This window comes from Carlito syrichta, unplaced genomic scaffold (assembly GCF_000164805.1).
Source record: "Carlito syrichta isolate Samal-C Ts95f unplaced genomic scaffold, Tarsius_syrichta-2.0.1 Scaffold288910, whole genome shotgun sequence".
Lineage (NCBI taxonomy): Eukaryota > Metazoa > Chordata > Mammalia > Primates > Tarsiidae > Carlito > Carlito syrichta.
In genome coordinates this window covers 116,216-136,963 of record NW_007233006.1, presented here as the reverse complement: position 1 = coordinate 136,963, position 20,748 = coordinate 116,216, and the positions used below count along the sequence as shown (strand labels likewise).

Below are 20,748 nucleotides of genomic sequence, written 5' to 3'. Positions count from 1 at the left end.
CACTCACCTCAGCCTCCCAAGGCACGGGATTACAGGCTGAGCCACCGAGCCCAGCTGATTAAATAGCATTTTAACACAGAACCATAAGTCCTATATTGAGACAAGACCAAGGAGAGAGCAGTTCCAGTCTTCTAAAAGGCGAAAAATGTGAAAGATAGTGAGTGACATCTGTTGCCAGAGTCCTCTGGTGCCTGCCGTGCCTTCTCTGGGCTGAGAGACAAGTGCTCTCTCCAGTGAGGAAGGACTTATGTCCTGTTGTCGGGCAAGGAGAGGCTGAGGCAGAGCTTTCCCCTGCATTTCCGTGTCTTCAACCTAACAGGTCTCGATATTTGGGGAGAAAGTTTAGCTTCCTTCCACAGCAAAACGGAGGGGCAAGTCCAGAGATTTCCCGTGTATGCCTGCCCCTTATACGCATAGCCGCCTCCCTCATCGACAGCCACCCCCGGGAGAACATTTGTTATGATCGATGAACCCACACCGGCATATCGTTATCACCCAAAGCCCTTAGTTCACATTAGGGTTCACCCTTGGTGTGGTACGTTCTATTGTCTGGACAGATGTGTAATGACATGTATCTGCCATTATGGCATCCTGCAGGATAGTTTACCCTCAGAATCCTCTGTGCTCAGCCAGGCATCCCTCATTGGTATATTTTTTTTCCTTTTTCAATTTTTACTTAAAATTGTGGAGTACAGTTCTGGACTAGGTATGCAAATGTTCACCGTGCAGGTACCCTTATTGATGCAATATGCACCCCCCAGGCGGATATCAACTACTGTCCATCCCACCTCCTCTCCCTCCCCACCCCCCTCTGCGCAGTTTCCCACCACTTTCAATCCTTTTCTTATAGTAATGCTGTAGTTGTGCAAGGTCCACTTATGAGTGAGATCACGTGATACTCAGCTTTTTGTTTCGGTGAGAGGTCACTCAGTGTTAGAAACTCTAAGTCCATCCAGGTTGCTGCAAAGTTCATGATTTTGTTCTTCTTTATGACTGCGTAGTATTCCGTTGTGTATATGTACCACGTTTTTTTATCCAGTCCTCTTTTGATGGGCAGCACGGTTGGTTCCATGTTCTTGCTATTGTGAACAAGGCTGCGATAAATATACACATGCAAGTATCTTTTTTATAGAGTGACCTGAGTTCTTCCCCGTATATCCCAGTAGGGGGATTGCAGGGTCATATGGAAGGTCAATTTTTAGAACTTTTAGGAATCGCCATACCGATTTTCACAGAGGCAGAACTAGTTTGCATTCCCACGAGCAGTGTAGAAGTGTTCCCTTTCACCACATCCTCTCCAGCATCTGTTATTTTTGAGTTATTGATGATGGCCATTCTGACTGGAGGTAGGTGGTATCTCTGTGGTTTTATTATTTATTTATTTTTATTTATTTTTTTTGAGTCGGAGTCTCACTCTGTCGCCTAGACTGGAGTGCAATGGCTGCTCCCGGCCACCGTAGCCTCGACCTGCTGGGCTCCGGCGATCCTTCTGCCTCAGCCTCCCGAGTAGCCGGAATTACAGGCATGCGCTACCACGCCCAGCTGATTTTTTGATTTATGGTAGAGGTGAGGTCTCGCCGCCCAGGCGGGTCTCAAACCCGCGGGCTCAGGCAATCCACTCACCTCAGCCTCCCAAAGGCCCGGGATTACAGGCTGAACCACCGAGCCCGGCTCTCTGTGGTTTTAATTTGCATCTCCTTGATGACTAGTGAGGCTGAACATTTTTCATATATCTGTTGGCCGCTCTTACGTCTTCTTTTGAGAAGTGTCTACTCATATGTTTTGCTCACTTTGTAATGGGACTGTTTGTTTTTTTCTTTTCAGCATGTTTGAGTTCCTTGTAGATCCTTGATGTTAGACCTTTGCCAGACATAGAGTTGGCAAATATATTATCCCAGTCTGTGGGCTGTCTCCCTGCTCTCTTGATGGTTTCCTTGGTTTTGCAGAAGCTTGTCAGTTTAATGAGGTCCCACTTGTCTATCTTATCTCTTATGGCCTGGGCACTTCAGGTTTTGATCAGGAATTGGTTGCCAGTTCCAACCTCCATAAGAGTGTCTCCTGCATTTTCTAAGGTTCTTACAGTTAGAGGTTTTATATTTAGGTCTGTGATCCATTTAGAGTTGATTTTTGTATATGGGGATAGGTAGGGGTCCTGTTTTAATCTTCTGCATGTGGCCAGCCAGTTTTCCCAGCACCATTTACTGAATAGGTTCCCCTCTCCCCAGTGGTGGGTGGTGGATACTTTGTCGAAGATGAGTTGGTTGAGAAATTAAGTTTTACTTCTGGAATCTCAATTCTATTCCATTGGTCTATATGCCTGTTCTTGTACCAATACCAGGCCGTTTTGATTATTGTAGCTTTATAATATGGTTGAAAGTCTGGGAGTGTGATACCTCTTGCTTTGTTCGGGGTTTTGTTTTGTTTTGTTTTTTGCTGCGGATTGTTTTGGCTATTCCTGGTCGTTTATGTTTCCATATGAATTCCTGTATTGGTTTTTCAAGATCTGAGAAGAATGTTGCTGGTAATTTGATGGGTATTGCATTAGATCTGTAGATTGCCTTAGGTAAAACGGACATCTTAACAACGTTGATTCTTCCAATCCATGAGCATGGAATTTTCTTCCACTTGTTTGTGCTATCTTTGATTTCCTTGTGCATTGTTTTGTAGTTTTCACTGTAAAGGTCTTTACGTCTCTGGTTAAGAAGATGCCAAGGTATTTCGGGTTGAAGACCACTGACTAGTTGATTTCTAAGGTCCCTTTCAGATTTGATGATTTACCATCCTAATATATTTTGTTTTTACCCTGCCACTAGGGATTAGTACCAATTTGGTTGACTGCTTTGAGGAATAGAGACACTTCCCATGAGGGACAACCTTTAAAACAGAGGCTTTTAAGCATATTTCTGTTTCAGCACCCCTGGGGTATCCTGACTATGCCTCCTAGGAACAGAGAGTTAGCTCAGGGGTGATTCACAATTAGAGGGTAAGACTATATCAGAATCTCCCGAGGGGATGGGTATAGTTGGAATAAAGTTCTCAGGTGTTGCTGGTGGTTGGGGAGGAGAGAATGGAGCAGTGTGGGAATGGCGGTTAACCTACTGAAGAATTGGAAACAAATGAAAATGTAGCCACAGCCTAGACCATTGGCAGTTGAACTTGAGTATGCATGAAAATCACATGAGAAACTCATTAAAATTTCAGGTTTCTATGCCCAGTTCCCAAAGATTCTGATCCTGCAGGTCTGAGGCTAAGGAAATCTTTATAGTTAAAAGCACACCTAGAAAATTCTAAGACAAGTGCTACGTATCCAGAAGATGCAGCCTAAAGTGTGGTTTCTCATGAGAGTTCATTTCTACATTGTTATTCATACCTTATGAAAAGAATCACTGAACCAGTTAGGAGGCTTGTGTGGCGTTTTTTTGTTTGTTTGTTGTTTTTTGAGTCAGAGTCTCACTCTGTCGCCCAGGCTGGAGTGCGGTGGCATGCTCATGGCCACCGCAGCCTCAACCTTCTGAGCTCAGGCAATCCTTCCACCTCAGCCTTCCAAGTAGCTGGAACTACAGGTCTCATCAAGTTGCCCAGGCTGGTCTCGAGCCCCTGGACTCAGGCAGTCCTCTCGCCTCGGCATCCCAAAGTGCTAGGATTACAGGCTTGAGCCACTGTGCCCGGCTTAAGCTATGACACGGTATAAGACTTGAGCCTTCTTTTTCACATATCAATTGTCCAATATCAGACACCCACTTTCTCACCCTGACCAACAGTTCCAATTACTAAACCTCATGAGTCATAGCTTCTATTTCACTGTCACAGATGCTGTAAAATGATAGCCAAATATTTTAAAGCTAATGGTGGCCAATTTTATCCTGAATAATACATAGGCATATATTACAGACTGAGTTAAGGTGGAGTCTTTTTCTCTTTTTTACCTTTTATTTTAATTTTTACTGCAGGTTCAATATGGAATTTTTCCAGATAACTTTACATTCAATTTGCTGATGGATTCTTTCATAAAGAAAGAAAATTACAAGGGTAAGAAACCAAACCCAGATTCAGTTATCGTAGGGCTTCCAGCACCGAAAGGCAAGTATATATAAATGCAGTCACTTTCTCCTTTACTACTTAGTGACATCTCTTTATGTCACTCTTTCAATCAGAAAAGTTTTGATGAAGATTATAAAATATTCTTTTTATTGTTGTCCGGGTAGAAAATAATCAAAATACATGTAAGTTAATTATACAGAACAATCTGATTTTATGTCCCAAGCTGACTAAAATGCAGAATGTAAATAAAGATAAAGTAAATGTATAACTTTGAATTCAGTAATGAACAGCCGGTAGAAATAAGATTTTTTTAAACTGGATTTTCAGCTTTGAGTTTTTAAAAATATCATTGGCTTATTTTTAATTAAAAGTAAATCTCTTACAAGTCCTTATTTTGCCATTGATTGTGACTAGACGGCTTCCCGGTCTGCCTGTGTATCTCGGTTTCCCGACTTGCAAAAAGAACACAGAAATTCATGCTTATGGCCTCATTCAGAACTGTGACAACGTGTGGAGAACCAGCTGGCTAGGAGCAGCTGCAAATCAGTGCTGACTCTTTTATAATTATGAATATATGCAAAATGTGGTTAACTGAATAACTCAGTCAAAAACACGTATTGTGCTTCTGATATGTGCAGGCACTATATTTGAAACCAATATTAACGTTCTCTATTTTATCAACAAATAATTTAGGGGTGTAAGTTGCTTGAACTTGATTTTCTTGGCTTCCATCTATGTTGTAGAATATCAAGGGAAAATAAAAATTGCTCAAGGCTTGCTCACCTGTGATCAGCATCCATGTGGAAACAAATATCTCATACTGTATGTCAGCTCAGGGGCTAATAATTTATGGATGAGCATTTTCCTTTCCCTCGTTTCAAGTCTTTTGAACTGAGCCTTGCTGTCCTTTTTATAGCATCATTTTTCTTTCTCTGAATTAATATCTGGGATTTAGGACTTCCTCTGGCATTCATCCTCTTCTACCTTCACAGTGAGGGGTACCAGTGCAGAAATTGCAGCCGTCAGCCCAGCCTCCTGCTCTGCTTGTCAGACTGACCCTGACGATATATGTGCCTCCCTTCTTTATGCCTAAGCTCTGCTGGCTGATGAACATGATGCTTGAAATTTGCTTGACAATTGATGAGCCATTTTCGTCTATATTATCTTGTTGGACTGTCCAAAATTCTTCTGAAGTAAAAGAGGCAAATAGTATCGTATCGTTATGAAGATGATACTGGGAACCAAGAGAATTTAATGGTTTAGTCAGTGTTATTGAGGACTTTGGTGCAGCAGCTCCTGATTTAGTTCATTCTAGTATGTTCAGTAGAAGCTAAAAGCTTAAGAAAGACCAAATTTGTGAAAGAATCAGGGCTAGAGCCCACATTTCTTACTTTTTTTTTTTCTTGTTTGAGTCAGTCTCACTTTGTTGCCCAGGCTGGAGTGCAGTGGCATGCTCACGGCCACCACAGCCTCTTGCTGGGCTCAGCCTTCCAAGTAGCTGGAACTACAGGTGTACACCACCACACCCAGCAAATGTTTTGATTTATTGTAGAAATGAGGTCTCGCCAAGTTGCCCAGGCTGGTCTCGAACCCGTGGGCTCACACAGTCCTCTCATCTCAGCCTCCCAAAGTGCCGGGATTACACACGTGCGCCACTGCGCCTAGCTTCATTTCTTCCCTCTTAATTCCACTTGTTTTTTAAATCATGCCCTACTTTTTAAGTGTTAATAGTTAAATAGAGATTTGGTGATATTACTTACAACTAATTTCTCATTTTTACTTTCATCTTTTTGCTAGATGCTTTATCTGTGGTTTTTGAGATCATGATGCAAGAAGCATTTGAAGTGCCGTCCACCCAACTTCTCTCCCTCTTTGTGTTATATCATTGCCTGGCAAAGAAGACAGACTTCAGTGTAAGTGATCTGCCCTAAAGCAGTACTGAGAACCTTAGAAAAAGTAAGCAGTGGCCGCTCAGTTAGGTATGAGGCCGCCAGAGGAAACCTTACTCTCAGAATCTGGAAAAAGTCATCTGATAGGCAGCTGTGTGGCCGTACGCAATGAGGAATGGGTGTTGCTTCTGTACGTTGTAGCTCCTGGTTTCTAACAAAGTGGAGCTGGATGTTCCACGTGAGAGAATCTCAGATGAATATCCTTGTGCATATTTTGAAACTTGAGCTAGGCTGAGTACACCTCAGACATTCAGAAAGGGGTCACTGGTAATCAATAAGAGCTAGACATGGCGTGTCAAGGAGGCCATGAGCTGCTAACTTTGACCATGGCCTGGCGTGTAAAATACTGATTGTTTAGTTTTTATCCATATTTTCCTGAGGCTGCTCTAAGGCACTCGTGTTCTGGAAGTTCCGGAATATCAAGTTGTGGTTTTAGCTCTTAGGTTTGGGTGTTTAGTTGTTGCTTATTGCTGTCCTAAGAACAACAACAGTAATAACAACAATAACTAACATTTAAGTCGGTTGAATCCTCACACGTCTATGTAGGTAAGGACACTGAGTCATAAAAATATTGTAGTATAACCATCCAGCTAGTAGACAGCAAAGCTACCTGGTGAAGCCAGGCTGTCTGGTTCTGCAGTCTGCCCTTAACCTCAGTTTAACATAAAAAGATCCCAGTTTGGGTAGAAACTGAAAGGTCATCTGGTTCAACCCACATTGTAAAAAACTGATGGCATGTTATGCCTTTCTAAGGTGAGTGTCATGGACTATGATGTAACCCATATCTGTTATTAATTCTTTTTTTTTTAACTTTAGATTTAGTGGGTACACATGAATGTTCGCTCTATGAACATATTGTATAATGATGGGGATTGAGTCTCTTCTATACTGAACACCTCCTCATTCCATGCACTGCCAATTGCTGGTTATATAATGGTGGGCAGACATTTCCTGGTCACAATCTAGGAAGAAGACAAATGTTTAAAACAAAACAAAAAAACACAAGTATAAAATCACAACTAGCCGGGCTTGGTGGCTCAGCCTGTAATCTCACGCCTCTGGGAGGCTGAGGTGAGTGAATTGCCTGAGCCCGCGAGTTCGAGACCTGCCTGGGCAGCGAGACCTCATCTCTTCAATACATCAAAAATCAGCCGGGCGTGGTAGCGCGTGCCTGTAGTTCCAGCTACTTGGAAGGCTGAGGCGAAAGGATCACCAGAGCCCAGCAGGTCGAGGCTGCAGTGACCGGGAGTGGCCACTACACTCCAGTCTGGGCGACAGAGTGAGACTCTAGCTCAGAAAAATAATAATAATAAAATAAAATGAAATTACAACTGTCGTGAGCACTGCAAAGTGCAAAGGAGAAGTCTATGGATAGACTGAATTGTAGGGAGTTTTGTTTGTATTTTAAGCTTAAATTGGCTAGAAAGGGCTTCCTTAGGAAATATTTCTTGCGTTAGTATTTGAAAGATGACTAGTAATTAACCAGCTGAAGAAGAGAAGAACTGTCCAAAAAGAGGAAGTAACATGTGCAAACACCCTGTGGCCAAAAAGAACATGGTGAGCAGAAAGGGGCTGGAAGAAAATCAACGCAGCTACAACAGAGAGAATAGCAGGGAGCATGTGGGGTGAGAGAGAGAGAGAATGGCAAATGTAGGTCATGCAAAGCCATCTTGTGCTCATGCTGAAAACAGTGGGATGGTCTTGAGTTTTAGACAGAGGGGGTCACGTCACTTTTGTATTTTGGAAAGATCCTGCTGACTGTCCTGTGTACGGTGCCTTGTTTTGCTCTTCTGATTGTAAAAGGAACACCTATTCATTGCCGATCGGAGCAGGGAAGGGACAGTTATGGTCGGACACGTTAGGAGACTATTATATAGTATGAACAGGAAATTATGGTAGCGCAGGGACCAGGAGGTGGTAGAGTTAGAGAGTAGCCACTGGGCATTTTTGGAAGGTAAATCATAAGATAGGAGACAGGGAAGCAGAGGTCAAATGTCCTCTCCTCAGTTTCTAACTCATATATCTGGATGGAAGGGGCACCTTGTGTTTGCCAAGGGGACTCTGGAAGAAGACTGGGTTTTGTGAGGAAAATCCTATTAATGTGGCTCTGAACATGCTGCATTTTGAAATGCTTTTGAAACAGTCAAGAGATTTCACCAAGGAAGTTGGGAGGTTAATGAAAAGATCTGCATTAGAAATATAATTTTAGAGATTATTTTATACATCCACGTGTAAATGCCTGTAAATGAGCCCAACAGCAAAATAAAGCAAAATCAAGAATGTGTTGGATCACAGAATCCACAGGAAGAGAGTGGTCTGTGATGGAGAATGCTTCTGTGAGGGTAGGTAAAATGAGGAATAAAAAAACTTCATTGCATTTGGTAGCATGGAGACACTAAATTATAACCCTTGTTTTCAGAGAGTGATGGAGCAGGAAACCAAATTGGAGTGGATCATGAGGTGACTTACAGGTGCAGAAAGGAGACACGGCGAGTTTAGGCAACTCTTTTGAGATGTCTAGCCATGCAGGGGAGTGGGAAGAGGGGAAGAGTGGAGGGGGGAGAATGAGGGTTTGCTTTGTGTTAATGGAAAAGGCGAAGCACAAAATGGGAAAACCTTGAGTTGACAAGCTAGCGCCCAAATTAACCCATTATAGTCTCTACCATAGAAACTAAAGGCTTGGAAGAGAGCTACTATTTTATGTTGACACATAGTTTATCATATAAGCAGCCATCGTTGCAGTATTCCCAGAGAATCATCAAAAAAAATTCTGAGACGTTCATCTGTTTTCATTCGTGTTTTTAAAAGTCCTTTTGAAGTATCACCATTCTAGTCGCCATCACCACTGCTGCTCGATTCCTAGCACATCAAGGACATCATTACTTGGATATTTTACTTTCATTTGGCTTTTCACCCCTATTACATCCTGATTCTATAGTCGATGTCTTTTCCTACTTGAAAAAAAAAGTTTCTAAGGCTCATTATTGATTATTCACTGGGCCCACTTTTCATGAAGTTTACATGGAAAACTTAAACTTCCCTTGATGAGGGTGGTTTGCTTTTGAAAGTAAAATGTCCTGGTTCTTAATTACCAGCGCTTTTATTTATCTGTGCTGCAGAAGTGCCTGGGGAGGTTTTGTTTTCCTCCCAAGGTCTTTGCAGAAAAGCCTCAAAGGTTGAGGAAAACCTCAAGAGATGACACTCAGGTTGCACAGAGGCTGTTCACAGTAAAGAGGCTTGGGTGCCTGCTAGCACCTGAGGTGCCTCACTGGGGTGCACTTGCAGCCTGCACATGTCGCCGTTCTCTGCTTCTCCTTGGACATCTGGGTGCAGAGACTGGCGAGGGGCAACCTGAGCTTATGTTCTGTATGTCGAAGCCAGAGTGAGGGCTCCAGTGCCGGCCAGTGTGTACTCCTGGCACCAAGAGGATCACAGCTCCTGCTGTCTGGGCAATTGCCAAGGCTCTCCTCTGACCCTGCATTTCCAGTCACTGCTGTTCCTAGTCTGCAGTGGGCTTAGCAATGCTTTTGGTTATGCCCTTTTTCTCCCCCATGTCTCAAAAGGCTTCAAGTTTATTGCAGTGTAATTTTGTACCCTGGGTTGAAGCAAACAATCGTTAAGTGTTCCTGATTGCCTAACCTGTTTTTGAGAAGAACAAATCTATCTAAAAGCAACTAATAGTGGTATTTATTCTAACACTATGAAGGAGAGGTCTTATCATTGCCGAATCATCTCAGATTCAAAAGCTTGCTTATCGGACCCCAGCAGTGTGATTGAGTATGAAGCCAACAGCATGTTGAATCTTGATGGATTATCTACTCAGTGTTGGACCAGAGTGTACTCTTTTTGTTTCGTTTTGTTTTCTTTTCTGATTGTAAGAGGAACTCTTATTCATTGCCAGAGCTTTGGAAAATAATGAAAAGAACAAACAAAAAAACCAAAATCACTCATGATTTCACTAGCCCCAAATCTGTTAACATATAGGGTATTTCTTTATTTTTCTTTAGATATAAATATGTTTTATTAACAAAATCGGGATTATAATGTATATATAGCCTTGTTATTTTTTTTTTTTTACTTGATACTATAACATGTTCTTTTCCTCGTGTCACTAAAAACCACATTTTGCATAAAGTATTCAGTGCACAGATGGACGATGATCTGGTATCTTCTATTGCAGTGGGAAGAAGAGAGGAACTTCGGTGCATCCCTATTACTTCCAGGCCTCAAACAGCAGAACTCAGTGGGTTTCAGTTCCCGGTTGTATGGCTGTGCCCTTCTTGGTAAGCAAAGTGATCCTTACATATATTCTTCTTGGGTAGGTTTGATACCTTCTTCTAGTCAATAATAAAATTATATTTGATTTAAATGTTCTAGTGAAATCCAATTACAGCCTTCTTTTTTAGTCATAAAAATAGACCTTGATGGCCTTATTCTCTCCATAAGAGAGTAAAGAAGGTTCTTAAAATCTATCACCTTGCCAGGCGTGGTGGCGTGCACCTGTAGTTCCAGCTACTTGGAAGGCTGAAGCAGAAGGATTGCCTGAGCCCAGCAGGTCGAGGCTGCCGTTTGCCATGAGCGTGCCACTTCACTCCAGTCTGGGCAACAGAGTGAGACTCTAACTAAGGAAAAAAAAAAAACCTGTCACCACTGGCAAAACGAGAACTAGTTCGGGTGGCTGTAGTTCACAGTTACTGGTAATCAATGTGAAGAAGTAATAAAAAAGGGACGTTCTGGCCCTCTTTAAGAAGAATCAACCAGTAGCATCTTTTCCAGTATTAACAAAAAGATCTTTCTGTCTCTTTAAACCTAAAGTACAGGAGGTAAGAAATTAGAGTTAGGGTTGAACTTGTATCTATGGTATTGTTTTCAGGTGAGGGAAGAGAAACGCAGAGAACACAAGTAGTAGCACTTTGGGAAACGCAGAGCAGCTCACTGGTTCAGTGTGATCGTACCAGGAGGCGGGATGGTGGCTTCTCTTTGTGCTCTAATTGCATTGAATATTGGACAGGTCAAGAGGACAGAGCCTTCTGAGGATTGGCCTCAGAACCTGAGTTTTGTGGAATCTGGGCAAATCGCATTCAGCCTAAATGTACATTAAAAATTGTACTGATGTACAGAGGTTTATTACATGCATGTTACTTCATTACTCTTCGATTCTCTCTTAAGAAGTTAGGTGTCTGGGAAAGTACCTTCTTTTGATCATAATTGCTCCTGCTTACCTCTGTTTCTTGAAAGACATCAAAGTTATAGTTGTTTGACTGCTCTTTTTTTTAAAAGGCGAGATTTTACTCTGTCACCCAGGCTGGAGTACAGTGGCGTGATATTGGCTCACTATAGCGTTGACCTCCTGTGCTCAGGTGATCCTTTTACCTCAGGCTCCCAAGTAGCTGGGACTACAGGCATGTGCCACCATGTACACATTTTATTTTTTTTGTAGAGACAAGGTCTCTCTATGTTGGCTAGGCAGGTCTCGAACTCCTGGACTCAAGAAATCATTTCTCCTCCACCTCCCAAAGTGCTGGAATTATAGGCCTCAGCCACCACGCCCACCTCAGTTTGACTGTTTTTGGATTTGATCTTTGCAAGCAAAATGTAGTGTGGCATTCCTAGATGCTGATTCTGATTTTTTTTTTTTTTTTTGAGTTGGAATCTCACTCTGTTGCCCAGATTGGAGTGCAGTGGCCGCTCTCAGCCACTGCAGCCTTGACCTGCTGGGCTCCAGCAATCCTTCCGCCTCAGCCTTCCAAGTAGCTGGAACTACAGGCACGCGCTACCATGCCCAGCTAATTTTTTGATTTATTGTAGAGATGAGGTCTCGCCAAGTTGCCCAGGTGGATCTCGAACCCGTGGGCTCAGGCAATCCACTCACCTCAGCCTCCCAAGGCGCAGGATTACAGGCTGAGCCACCGAGCCCGGCTGCTGATTCTGATTTAATACCTTATAAAAGAATTTCAGGTTATCAACTGGCACCAGACTAAAAAAAGAATTGACCACTGTTTTTAAAAATCACGCTTTTCTTATTTGCCTCTTACTTATGATACCGATTCACCTGTGTTTTCTTTTGCTTTCAGATTAGTGTTCAGGACTGTGATGCTGCCTGGATTGGCCGGGAAATTGTAGGACTAAGAAAATGTACTTCATTGTTGTTTGTATGCAGAGGCACTGGTTCTCTGAAACTGGTGGCCATGAAATCAGAAGCTCTTTGTTGTCACTGTGCCAGGTGCCAGGCAGCCTCACACAACCCTGATGGGAGCAGCTGCCCAGAATGTGACTGCAATCTAGCCCCAAGCACCTTAAAGGTCTAAAATTAGCCATCGCCTGATAAGCTTTGTCTGTTGGGTCCTATTCTAGCGTCCCCAAATCCTCCTTCCCGGGAAAGATAAGTAAAGGTGGATTTAAGACTGGGTATCTCAAGGTGACTTTGGTCATTAGTGCAGAGAGCGTTTTGTGTGTCCCACAGGCATAGGCAAGCCCCTCCCCCTGCCAGAGACCCTGCTGTCTGGCTTCATATCTTGAGCTCAGGTGTGATGGCTTGAGGTGCCCAAAAAACATTCATGTGCAGAAATCCCAAAGGCTCATTCATGAGGACTCTATGCTTTAAGAAGTGATGAGACACAATCAAGGAAAGAAGGGGGGAAATGGATTGTTTTTTTTCATAAGGACAGTGGATTAGGTGTTTTGTGGCATTATGAAAAATGTCACACATTTCCTAGCAGGGAACGTTGTCAGATGCTGACAAGATTTTCACAGTAGGAAAGTCTTTTTTGGGGAAGATTTTGTTCTTGAAGCAAAAATAATATTTCAATTGCCTTGTTTTTTAAGGGTAGCCCTACTTAGAGGCAGATATGTTAACCTCTTGAAGTTTCCCTCAGCCCGGTGATTCATACATCCTTATGATAATCACCAGCTCAAATGAAAAAGAAGAAAAACAAGTTCACACAATTTTATGTTAAAAAATGTATACAGTGAATTTTGCCACATTCTTCATCATCCATCTGAAATGTTACCAGGTCATTGGATGAGGTGAAGCTCCTGGTACAGATTGAAAGATACTTTTCTGTGTCTAGAGCTGCCCGGCAAATGTTTACGTGGGCCGTCAAGTCCTCAGTCTCAGACATGGTGAGAAGACATGGCTGAGCATTCTTTATTGTTCTTTTTGACTGCAGGGAAGGTGGAATTGCAGCAAGGGCTACGGGCTGTATACCACGACATGCCTCTGATGTGGAAGCCAGGCTACCTTGACAGAGCCCTTCAAGTGATGGAGAAAGTGGCCTCTTCCCCAGAAGACATAAAGCTCTGTGGAGAAGCGGTGTGTTCCTTAGCCCTGATTCCATGAGATTTAGTATCTCCTGTTCCTCGTGATAAGTTGAGATCTGGATTTGTTTTCATTGTCTTTCTGCTACCCCTACTTTACATATTTCTATAGAATAGGTACTTATCCAGTTGAAAAGGAATGAAAAACCACAAATATTTTCAGTGCAGCTGACCAAAGGCACTAGAAAATAAGATTAAGATTGATTTTTAGCTCATTGTCAAGGAAGAAAACTGTCCTTCCTTGAAATTCAAGCTGAGTTCAATAAAATGTCACCTATTCCACTGCCTCCCTTCTCACCGCCCCAAAAAAAATCTCAACGAGCATTCACGAGAGGGTAACACGTCATTTTAAATGCGTTTGGCATTTATTTATTTATTTTGAGTTGGAGTCTCACTCTTGCCCAGGCTGGAGGGCAGTGGCATGCTCACGGCCACCGCAGCCTCCACTGCCTGGCTCAAGTGATCCTTTCGCCTCAGCTTTCCAAGCAGCTGGAACCACAGGCACGTACCACCACACCCAGTTAATTTTTTGATTTATTGTAGAGACGAGATCTCTTCGTGTTGCTCGGGCTGTTCTCAAACCCCTGAGCTCAGGCAATCCTCTCGCCTCTGCCTCCCCAAGTGCTGGGATTACAGGCATGAGCCACCGTGCCCCACGTGTTTGGCACTTTTATGCCCTTGTGTAGTCTTGAGAGATTACATAGCATTTTCCCCCATGAAAGCCCTCAAGAAATGAAGTTGGGGTCTAGAGATAGAACAGTCTTGCCTTCATTCTGGGGTGAGTGTGTGGTGCTGAGGAGATCTGGGCCAGGCGTTTCTGCCAAAGTTCTGAGGTGTTCACTTTGCGAGGACTGGAACACTCTCCTCCCACCAGCCCCGGCACTCATCCCTCTTGGTTCCCTAAGACCCTTGATACTGTGAAGTTACTGGACTTGGCTCAGACTCCAGGAGACATGAGAAGCCTTACACCCCACAGGCAACCAGTGTCCGCTCCATCCAAGGGACTTTATAGCCAGATGAGGCCTGAAGGACAGTTGTCATCTCATTACCAAGGTGTCAAGTTACCTTGGAGCCACTTAATTGTTTGTCTTACCCCGAATGCCGGGGCTCACCCTTGCTTTGTTTCAGTCCTGAGATGTGCAGGTCTGGTGCTGTACTGGCTCCTTAGACTAACATCTAGTGAATCGTTACGTCCTTTGCCGCTTGTTTATATCAAAGAATACACAGTTCTGCATATACTTGTTTTGACCCTACTGTAGTCAGTGCTGGTGATTGAAAATACAAAATTTACATAAATCCTTTGCCAGGGAATTGTTCCTTCCAGTTCGAGCCAGATTTGCATTCTTTGTCTTCTGACTTAATAGAAATGTGGCTCAGATATTGGCAAGAATGTGGTATGTGTCCGGTGCGGGGGTAGTATATTAATAGTATTAAACGGCCTGGAGAATCTTCTGGATTTTTGTGCCGATGTAACATGAGCAGGGTTAATCAGTATCCAGGCAGGTGCATGTGCTGGCTGTGCTCTTGTTTCTGTCCCATCTCCAAGGATGAGGCCCCTGTGGCTCAAGGGAGATGTACCTCAAAGTGAAAGTGGAGGGGAGAGGGGTCAAAACAAAAGGGAAACCTCTGTTTTTTAATTTACTTACTGAGTCACAGAAATCACCTTATTAAAATGAATTCTCTGTGAGCATCTCTGGGCTTTGTGAGCAGCTTATGCGATTATGCTGATCCTTAATTTACAGATACCCCATGAGTTAAGATCGTTCTCTGAGGGAGGCCTCACCTGTATCCAGAGACTTTAACACAGGTTCAGAATGGCCTTTGGTTGGTTGTGGTCTGCAGTGGTCTTTCCCTTTGTCCCGATTCCAAACTGATTAAGGAAGAAAGACACGGCAGGGGGAAGGACTTAGTGTCCGTCAAGCATAGTTCTTGGATTCCTACCTGGCTAAGAGGGCACTTAAATGCCAGTGTGCTAATTCACGTCCACAGTAATTCTTAGCTTGCTTAACTTGCTATCTGTACTGTTTGTTTTGTACTGTTTTCCATGCCGTCCTATAGGGTGTTTCTCTTTCTTTGGAGTCAGGGTCTTACTCTGTCGCCCAGGCTGGAGTGCAGTGGCATGATCACGGTTCACAGCAGCCTCTACCTTTTGTGTTCAGGCGATCCTTCCACCTCAGCCTCCTGAGTAACTGGGACTATGGGTACACACCACCACATCCAGCTAATTTTTTATTTTTTTTGTAGAGACATGGTCTCACTGTGTTGCTCAGGCTGGTCTCGAGCTCCTGGGCTCAGGTGATCCTCCTGCCTCGGACTCCCAAAGGCGTGAACCACCGTACCAGCCCAATAGGATGTTTCTATTGTGAAAAAATAGAATCATTTATACTTCCTCTAATTTTATAAGAGAAATCTTCTCGAAGTTCTGGAGCTCGTTTTCCTTTCTTTTGCTGTTTCCAGCCCTCTCCACAGTGTGCTCTTTGGCCCACAGAGGTTTAGTTCCTGACCCTCTTTCTGCTCCGCAGCTCGAAGTACTGGACACAGTGCTGAAGACTCTGACTTCTCCGGCTGATGGGGCTTCAGAGGAGCAGTCCCAGGAAGGTGAAGACAACCAGGCATCAGAAAAACTGGTGGAGCAGCTAGACATCGAAGAAACAGAGCAGTCCAAGCTCCCTCAATACCTGGAGCGATTTAAGGTGAACCGTAGCAGAGTCGGGTCTCTCTCAGCTGTGCAAAAGGCACGCTTCTCTGCTGTGGTGATGGCCAGGCAGTCTTTTCATGCTTCAGTGTCACATACAAAGGCATCAAAAACTGGCATCCAAGATTACGTTTTTCTTGCTTCGCACAGGAAGTGGTCTGAAAAGAAACCAGTGGAACTTTTGTGCTTCTCTTGGTGCTTGAGCTGATCGGTCGCCATTCTGTTCACTGAGGCAAGCGTGTCGGTACCCCACTCGTCCTGATACGTGCCTGATGGGGGGCAATAGTTGGCCTCCGCGTAGCGATAACCTGACTCCCATCCCAAGTGGACAGGGTCTGGCCATGTCTCCACCTTGCCTTAAGTGTGCCTGAAACCTAGAAGCCCACTTAGACATCCCAGAGCCACACTTGAGCAGTGGAGCTAAGATGCAGGCATCTTGTGTTGCTCTTCTTGGCCTGCTGTGTGTTGTGTGCTTGGGTCCCTAGAAGTGCTCTCTTGTACCTTGTGGGAGACGTCAACAGTTTCCAGTGTTTCTTTGCAGAACAGCCCTGAGCACTCAAGCTGCCTTTAGTGGCTTCTAACTCTGCACATCCCAATGCTCTGTGATCAGCGTCTAGGTAGAAGAACCGTGTTCGGTGTTTAAACCCTTGTCCTCTTCCTTGCTTTCTCATCTGTTTAGTGCAAAGAGAAAAAAGTGCCTGAATGGGAAGGACTGGTATGGAGTAAAAAGCTTTCCCACCCATGCCAGCTGACCTATTGTATCATTCGAGGACCGATAGATATTAACTTTGCTAGGCAGTTACATTTAAATCTTTTCAGTAATTACATTGAACCACCTATTACTCTCAACCTATTTGCCCACGTGATGTATTTTTAGCAGCTCCTTCTCCCAGAACTTCTGTGAGGGCATTGCTCAACTTCTCTCTTTTCTAATTTGAAACTGAGAAGGAAGGGTTAATCGGGGTGCCCAAGGTACAAAGAGAATTGGCAGCAGAGCGAGGTTGAAAATCTGCATACCTGACCCTTCCTCTTAACTGTGCCCAATGCTGTAGATTTAGAAGGGCTGAAGGAAAAACTGCTTAGCCCCATATGTTATCGTTCTCCACGTTCACACAGACCAAGGTTGCCACACCACTCCGAGAAATGACAGCTTCTTTCTCTTGTTTCTTTTTTTTTTTTTTTTTTGAGTTGGAGTCTCACTCGGTCGCCCAGACTGGAGTGCAGTGGCCGCTCTCGGCCACCGCAGCCTCGACCTGCCGGGCTCCGGCGATCCTTCCGCCTCAGCCTTCCAAGTAGCCGGAATTACAGGCACGCGCTACCACGCCCGGCTGATTTTTTGATTTATTGTAGAGAAGAGGTCTCGCTGCCCAGGCGGGTCTCCAACCCGCGGGCTCAGGCCATCCACTCACTTCAGCCTCCCAAAGGCGCGGGATGACAGGCTGAGCCACCGAGCCCGGCTCTCTTGTTTCTTATATATTTTGTCTCAAAGACTAGAAACCTGTACCTGCATTAAGTTTTTAGTCCTCATTCTTCTACAAATGCATTCTTAGGAAAATCCAAAAAAGGAAGACAGATATTTAGGACCACTAGCCGTGACACCAAAGCTCTGGGTGGTAGAGCCTGCTCCTCCCGTGTTGCTTGGGAAGCAAGACTGAGGGAAACCAGCCCACAGTGGCTGACTTCGGGCTTCAGCACAAGTTGCCTGACTCTCAGTTGTTGAGTCATTCTGGCGTCCCGTGCGGTCTCCTTAGCTCAGACCACATGGAGCGTGATATCAGAAGGAAATCGCTTCCTCTTACATTTCCTTTTCTTCTGTTGCCTGATTTCTATTAGTCTGAGGTCATTTGTTTGCGACCCACTGGTCCATGATAGACCCTCACACTAGGCCTCGGAGTCTCACACTGGGCCCTCTGAGCCTGGCCCTGGCCCACCTTCCCCCCTGCATTGGGGCAGGCCTCCTCTGTGCCAGGGAAGTACATCTGTAGAACATGAGGCTGTTAAAAGCTACAGCTGGGGCCGTAAGTGGCTCTCTCTGATGATCTCCATCTTGAAACGTTGAACTGGATTAATGTTTTTAATACATCTCTGGGAATGCAGCACCAGCCAAACCAAGCTGCCATTTCAGCTGGAGCTGAGGCAGGCGGTATTAGTGGCCGACCTGCAGTGGAGCACAGCAGGTGGAAGCTTATCATAGTGCATGCACTCGCCGGAGCTGTTTGCGTGCCATTAGTGAGAAACCCTTGAGGTGGTTTCCATCTGTTGGCAGGAACGTCAGGAAGGCAGACACCTCTTTCCATTATTCTGAAGGAACAGGTATGGATGGACTCTGGCTATCAGATGTCGCTGCCATTTTGTTTGCAGCCTAGAATTCTCGTTCTTGTTTTGGTGTAGGTCAGGGTGGAAACAGATTTGTTATAGCTGTGCTGTCTTTGTGATTTAAAACAAGAAATCACATAGGGAGTCGCAGCATATGGAGTTCCATTTACTGTTTGTGAGTGAAAGGAGAAATCACATGTGGCACCTTAGCACAATTGCTGAGTGGAAAAGCACACAAGTGAACAGTGCCGGCCTGAAAGGCAGCACAATGGCCCTGCGAAATGTTCTATCCTACAAGCAAAATGTGTGGCTGTTTTGCAAGTGTGTTAATCTCTTCTCTTTTCCTTTTTGTATTCTCAACTCTCTCCTCTTTTTCCCTTTGTTTCCAACAGGCCTTACATTCTAAGCTTCAGGAGCTGGGCAGAGTCGAGTCAGAAAGTCTCTTGAGTCTGACCACTCAGCTTGTCAAGCAAAAGCTGCCCACCTGTGAAGCAGAGGACATCGCCGCCTATGAGCAGGCTCTGCAGCAGTGGCATCGGGAGCGGGTGCAGTTGATGCAGAGAGAACAAGAACAGAGGGAGCGGGCGAAACAGGAGTTTGAGGCCCGCCAAGCAGCAAAGGCATCTGCCTAACCGGCCCCAGGCCCCAGCCCTACCCCAGGAATCTCTGGATCCGGCAGTGGCTGGGACAGCAGCCTCTATTTCCTCTATTTGTCTTCTTTCCTTAAGGCAGGCCACGTGGTCTGAATATCAGGGCATCGCGACTGCCCCTTCAGATGCCAAGAAGGGCTGAGGAACTGGGAAAGTGATCAGATTGAAGCTGCCAGCTGGATACCTTGAAGGGGCCCTCGAGGCGTATGGTGGGCACAGGGTTCGGTTTTGAGCGTGGCATTTTCTAGTACCTCGTGAAGGTGCTAAGAGAAGGCGCGGCTGAAGAGGCAGGTCTCCAGCACAGACTTGGAGGGCTCCGGGCTCTTCAGGCCAAGATGGGCCGCACCTGAGTCTCTCCGAGCGCGAGGGCACTGTGAGCCCGCTGCCCCGGCTTGCACGTCCCGCTTCTCCCCTCCCCCATGTCTCGCCTTCCTGACCTGCCCTGGGAGAAAGTCAGGACCAGAGAGCCACAAACACTGGATTTCCAATGTTCAGCCCCCAAAGTGACATTTTTAGAATGTGAGGGCTTTTGAGGAGAAAACTGGCCTCGTAGGAAGCCTTCTTGGCTTGGCTGCTTCATCATGTGGGGGTAATAGTTTTCCAAACGTTGCCTCGGGTCCCTTATCAAAAGGTAAAACGAGCCTTTTGTGTGCACACACAGACACGTGTACGACCTGCGAACACACATTTCAGTTAAGGAAGCTGGAGGAAATGTGAGATGGGACGGGCTTGAAGTGCATAGGAGATGGAAGCTGTGAAACCGGCAGGAGATGGAACCTTCGGAGGTTTTTCTTCTGTGAAAGGGGTCAGTCGGCTTTTGCTCGCTATGTGATGTTGCCTTTAAGTCCAGTGGTGTACTTTTTATTCAGAATTGTTCTCTTTTATCAAAAACCTGTGGGAATAAATGTTCTGGGATTATTTGCGATGTTTTCTTTACCTTTGGGGAAGGGAGGGAGAGGCAGGGACTCTTACCATCATAATATCAGTCCGACTTTGAGCAGCACATGTCCGACCCTCTTCCATTACGCTGTGGCCTGAGTAATAGTGACCACCACTAGCATTTATGAAGGACCCACTGCATGCCAAGAACTGAAGCAGCCCTGCCAGGGAGGCGCCGTTGTCTCCTTTTAAGACTGAGGAAGGGAACCCCAGCACTGCCCCCGCGGCTCCTCTCCCTGCCCTGGGCCTCCACGCGTGACTGCAGTCGGGATCTCACCGGGGGCTGAAGCCAGAGGTAGAGGGCCGAGACCAAAGTCAGCTCCGTCCTTTGGCTTACCAAGGACAGGGCTTTTCAGTCACCCCTTGTTGTATGAAGAGAGCGATCCAGGCTCAGTCAAAAGGCAGCTTTTGCTCAGCAAATTCACTCTTAGGACATGAAGCACCTGGTTAATGCTTCGGCTTCTGATTTGCGTCCATTCCTCGCCCCCCCAGCCCTGTTGCCCTTTGCTTCTAGTCCTCACCACAAGAGGCCACTCCCACGGCGGCACCCCCAGCTGGAGTCGCCATGTCCCCGTGCCTCGACACTCCTTGCACACTCGTACCTTCCCCCTCCCGCAGGAATTTGGAGTCTCCCCCCTCCGAATATTCTGCCCTTCCTCTCGCTGCTCTTCTCTCCTAAGCTCCACGACACGCTCCCACCTTGCTTCGCAATTAGGATCTCCGACTGACTACAGTTGTCCCTGTCCCGTTCCCTGATGTCACCTCCCTCTTCCATGTGAGTGGAGAAGCTGCTCTCAGGGCCCTGGCCTCGGCTGTAACAGATTCCACCTCTGCAGCTGAC

At 45.3% G+C, this 20,748-nt stretch overlaps 1 protein-coding gene across 2 annotated transcripts in view; it reads left to right on the top strand.

Moving 5' to 3' along the window:
- MRPS27 (mitochondrial ribosomal protein S27) overlaps positions 1-19,886 on the top strand; it is a 109,529-nt gene extending 89,643 nt beyond the window's left edge. Inside the window, exons 6-11 of one of the 2 annotated variants that reach the window (XM_008053966.1) lie at positions 3,951-4,029; positions 5,839-5,954; positions 10,171-10,273; positions 13,160-13,302; positions 15,830-16,000; positions 18,711-19,886. In XM_008053966.1, the coding sequence (XP_008052157.1) occupies positions 3,951-4,029; positions 5,839-5,954; positions 10,171-10,273; positions 13,160-13,302; positions 15,830-16,000; positions 18,711-18,950 (852 nt within the window). In that variant the 3' untranslated portion in view covers positions 18,951-19,886. The remainder of the gene's footprint in view (positions 1-3,950; positions 4,030-5,838; positions 5,955-10,170; positions 10,274-13,159; positions 13,303-15,829; positions 16,001-18,710) is intronic. The other variant, XM_021710419.1, reaches the window with a different exon arrangement.
- The last annotated feature ends 862 nt before the right edge of the window (positions 19,887-20,748 follow it).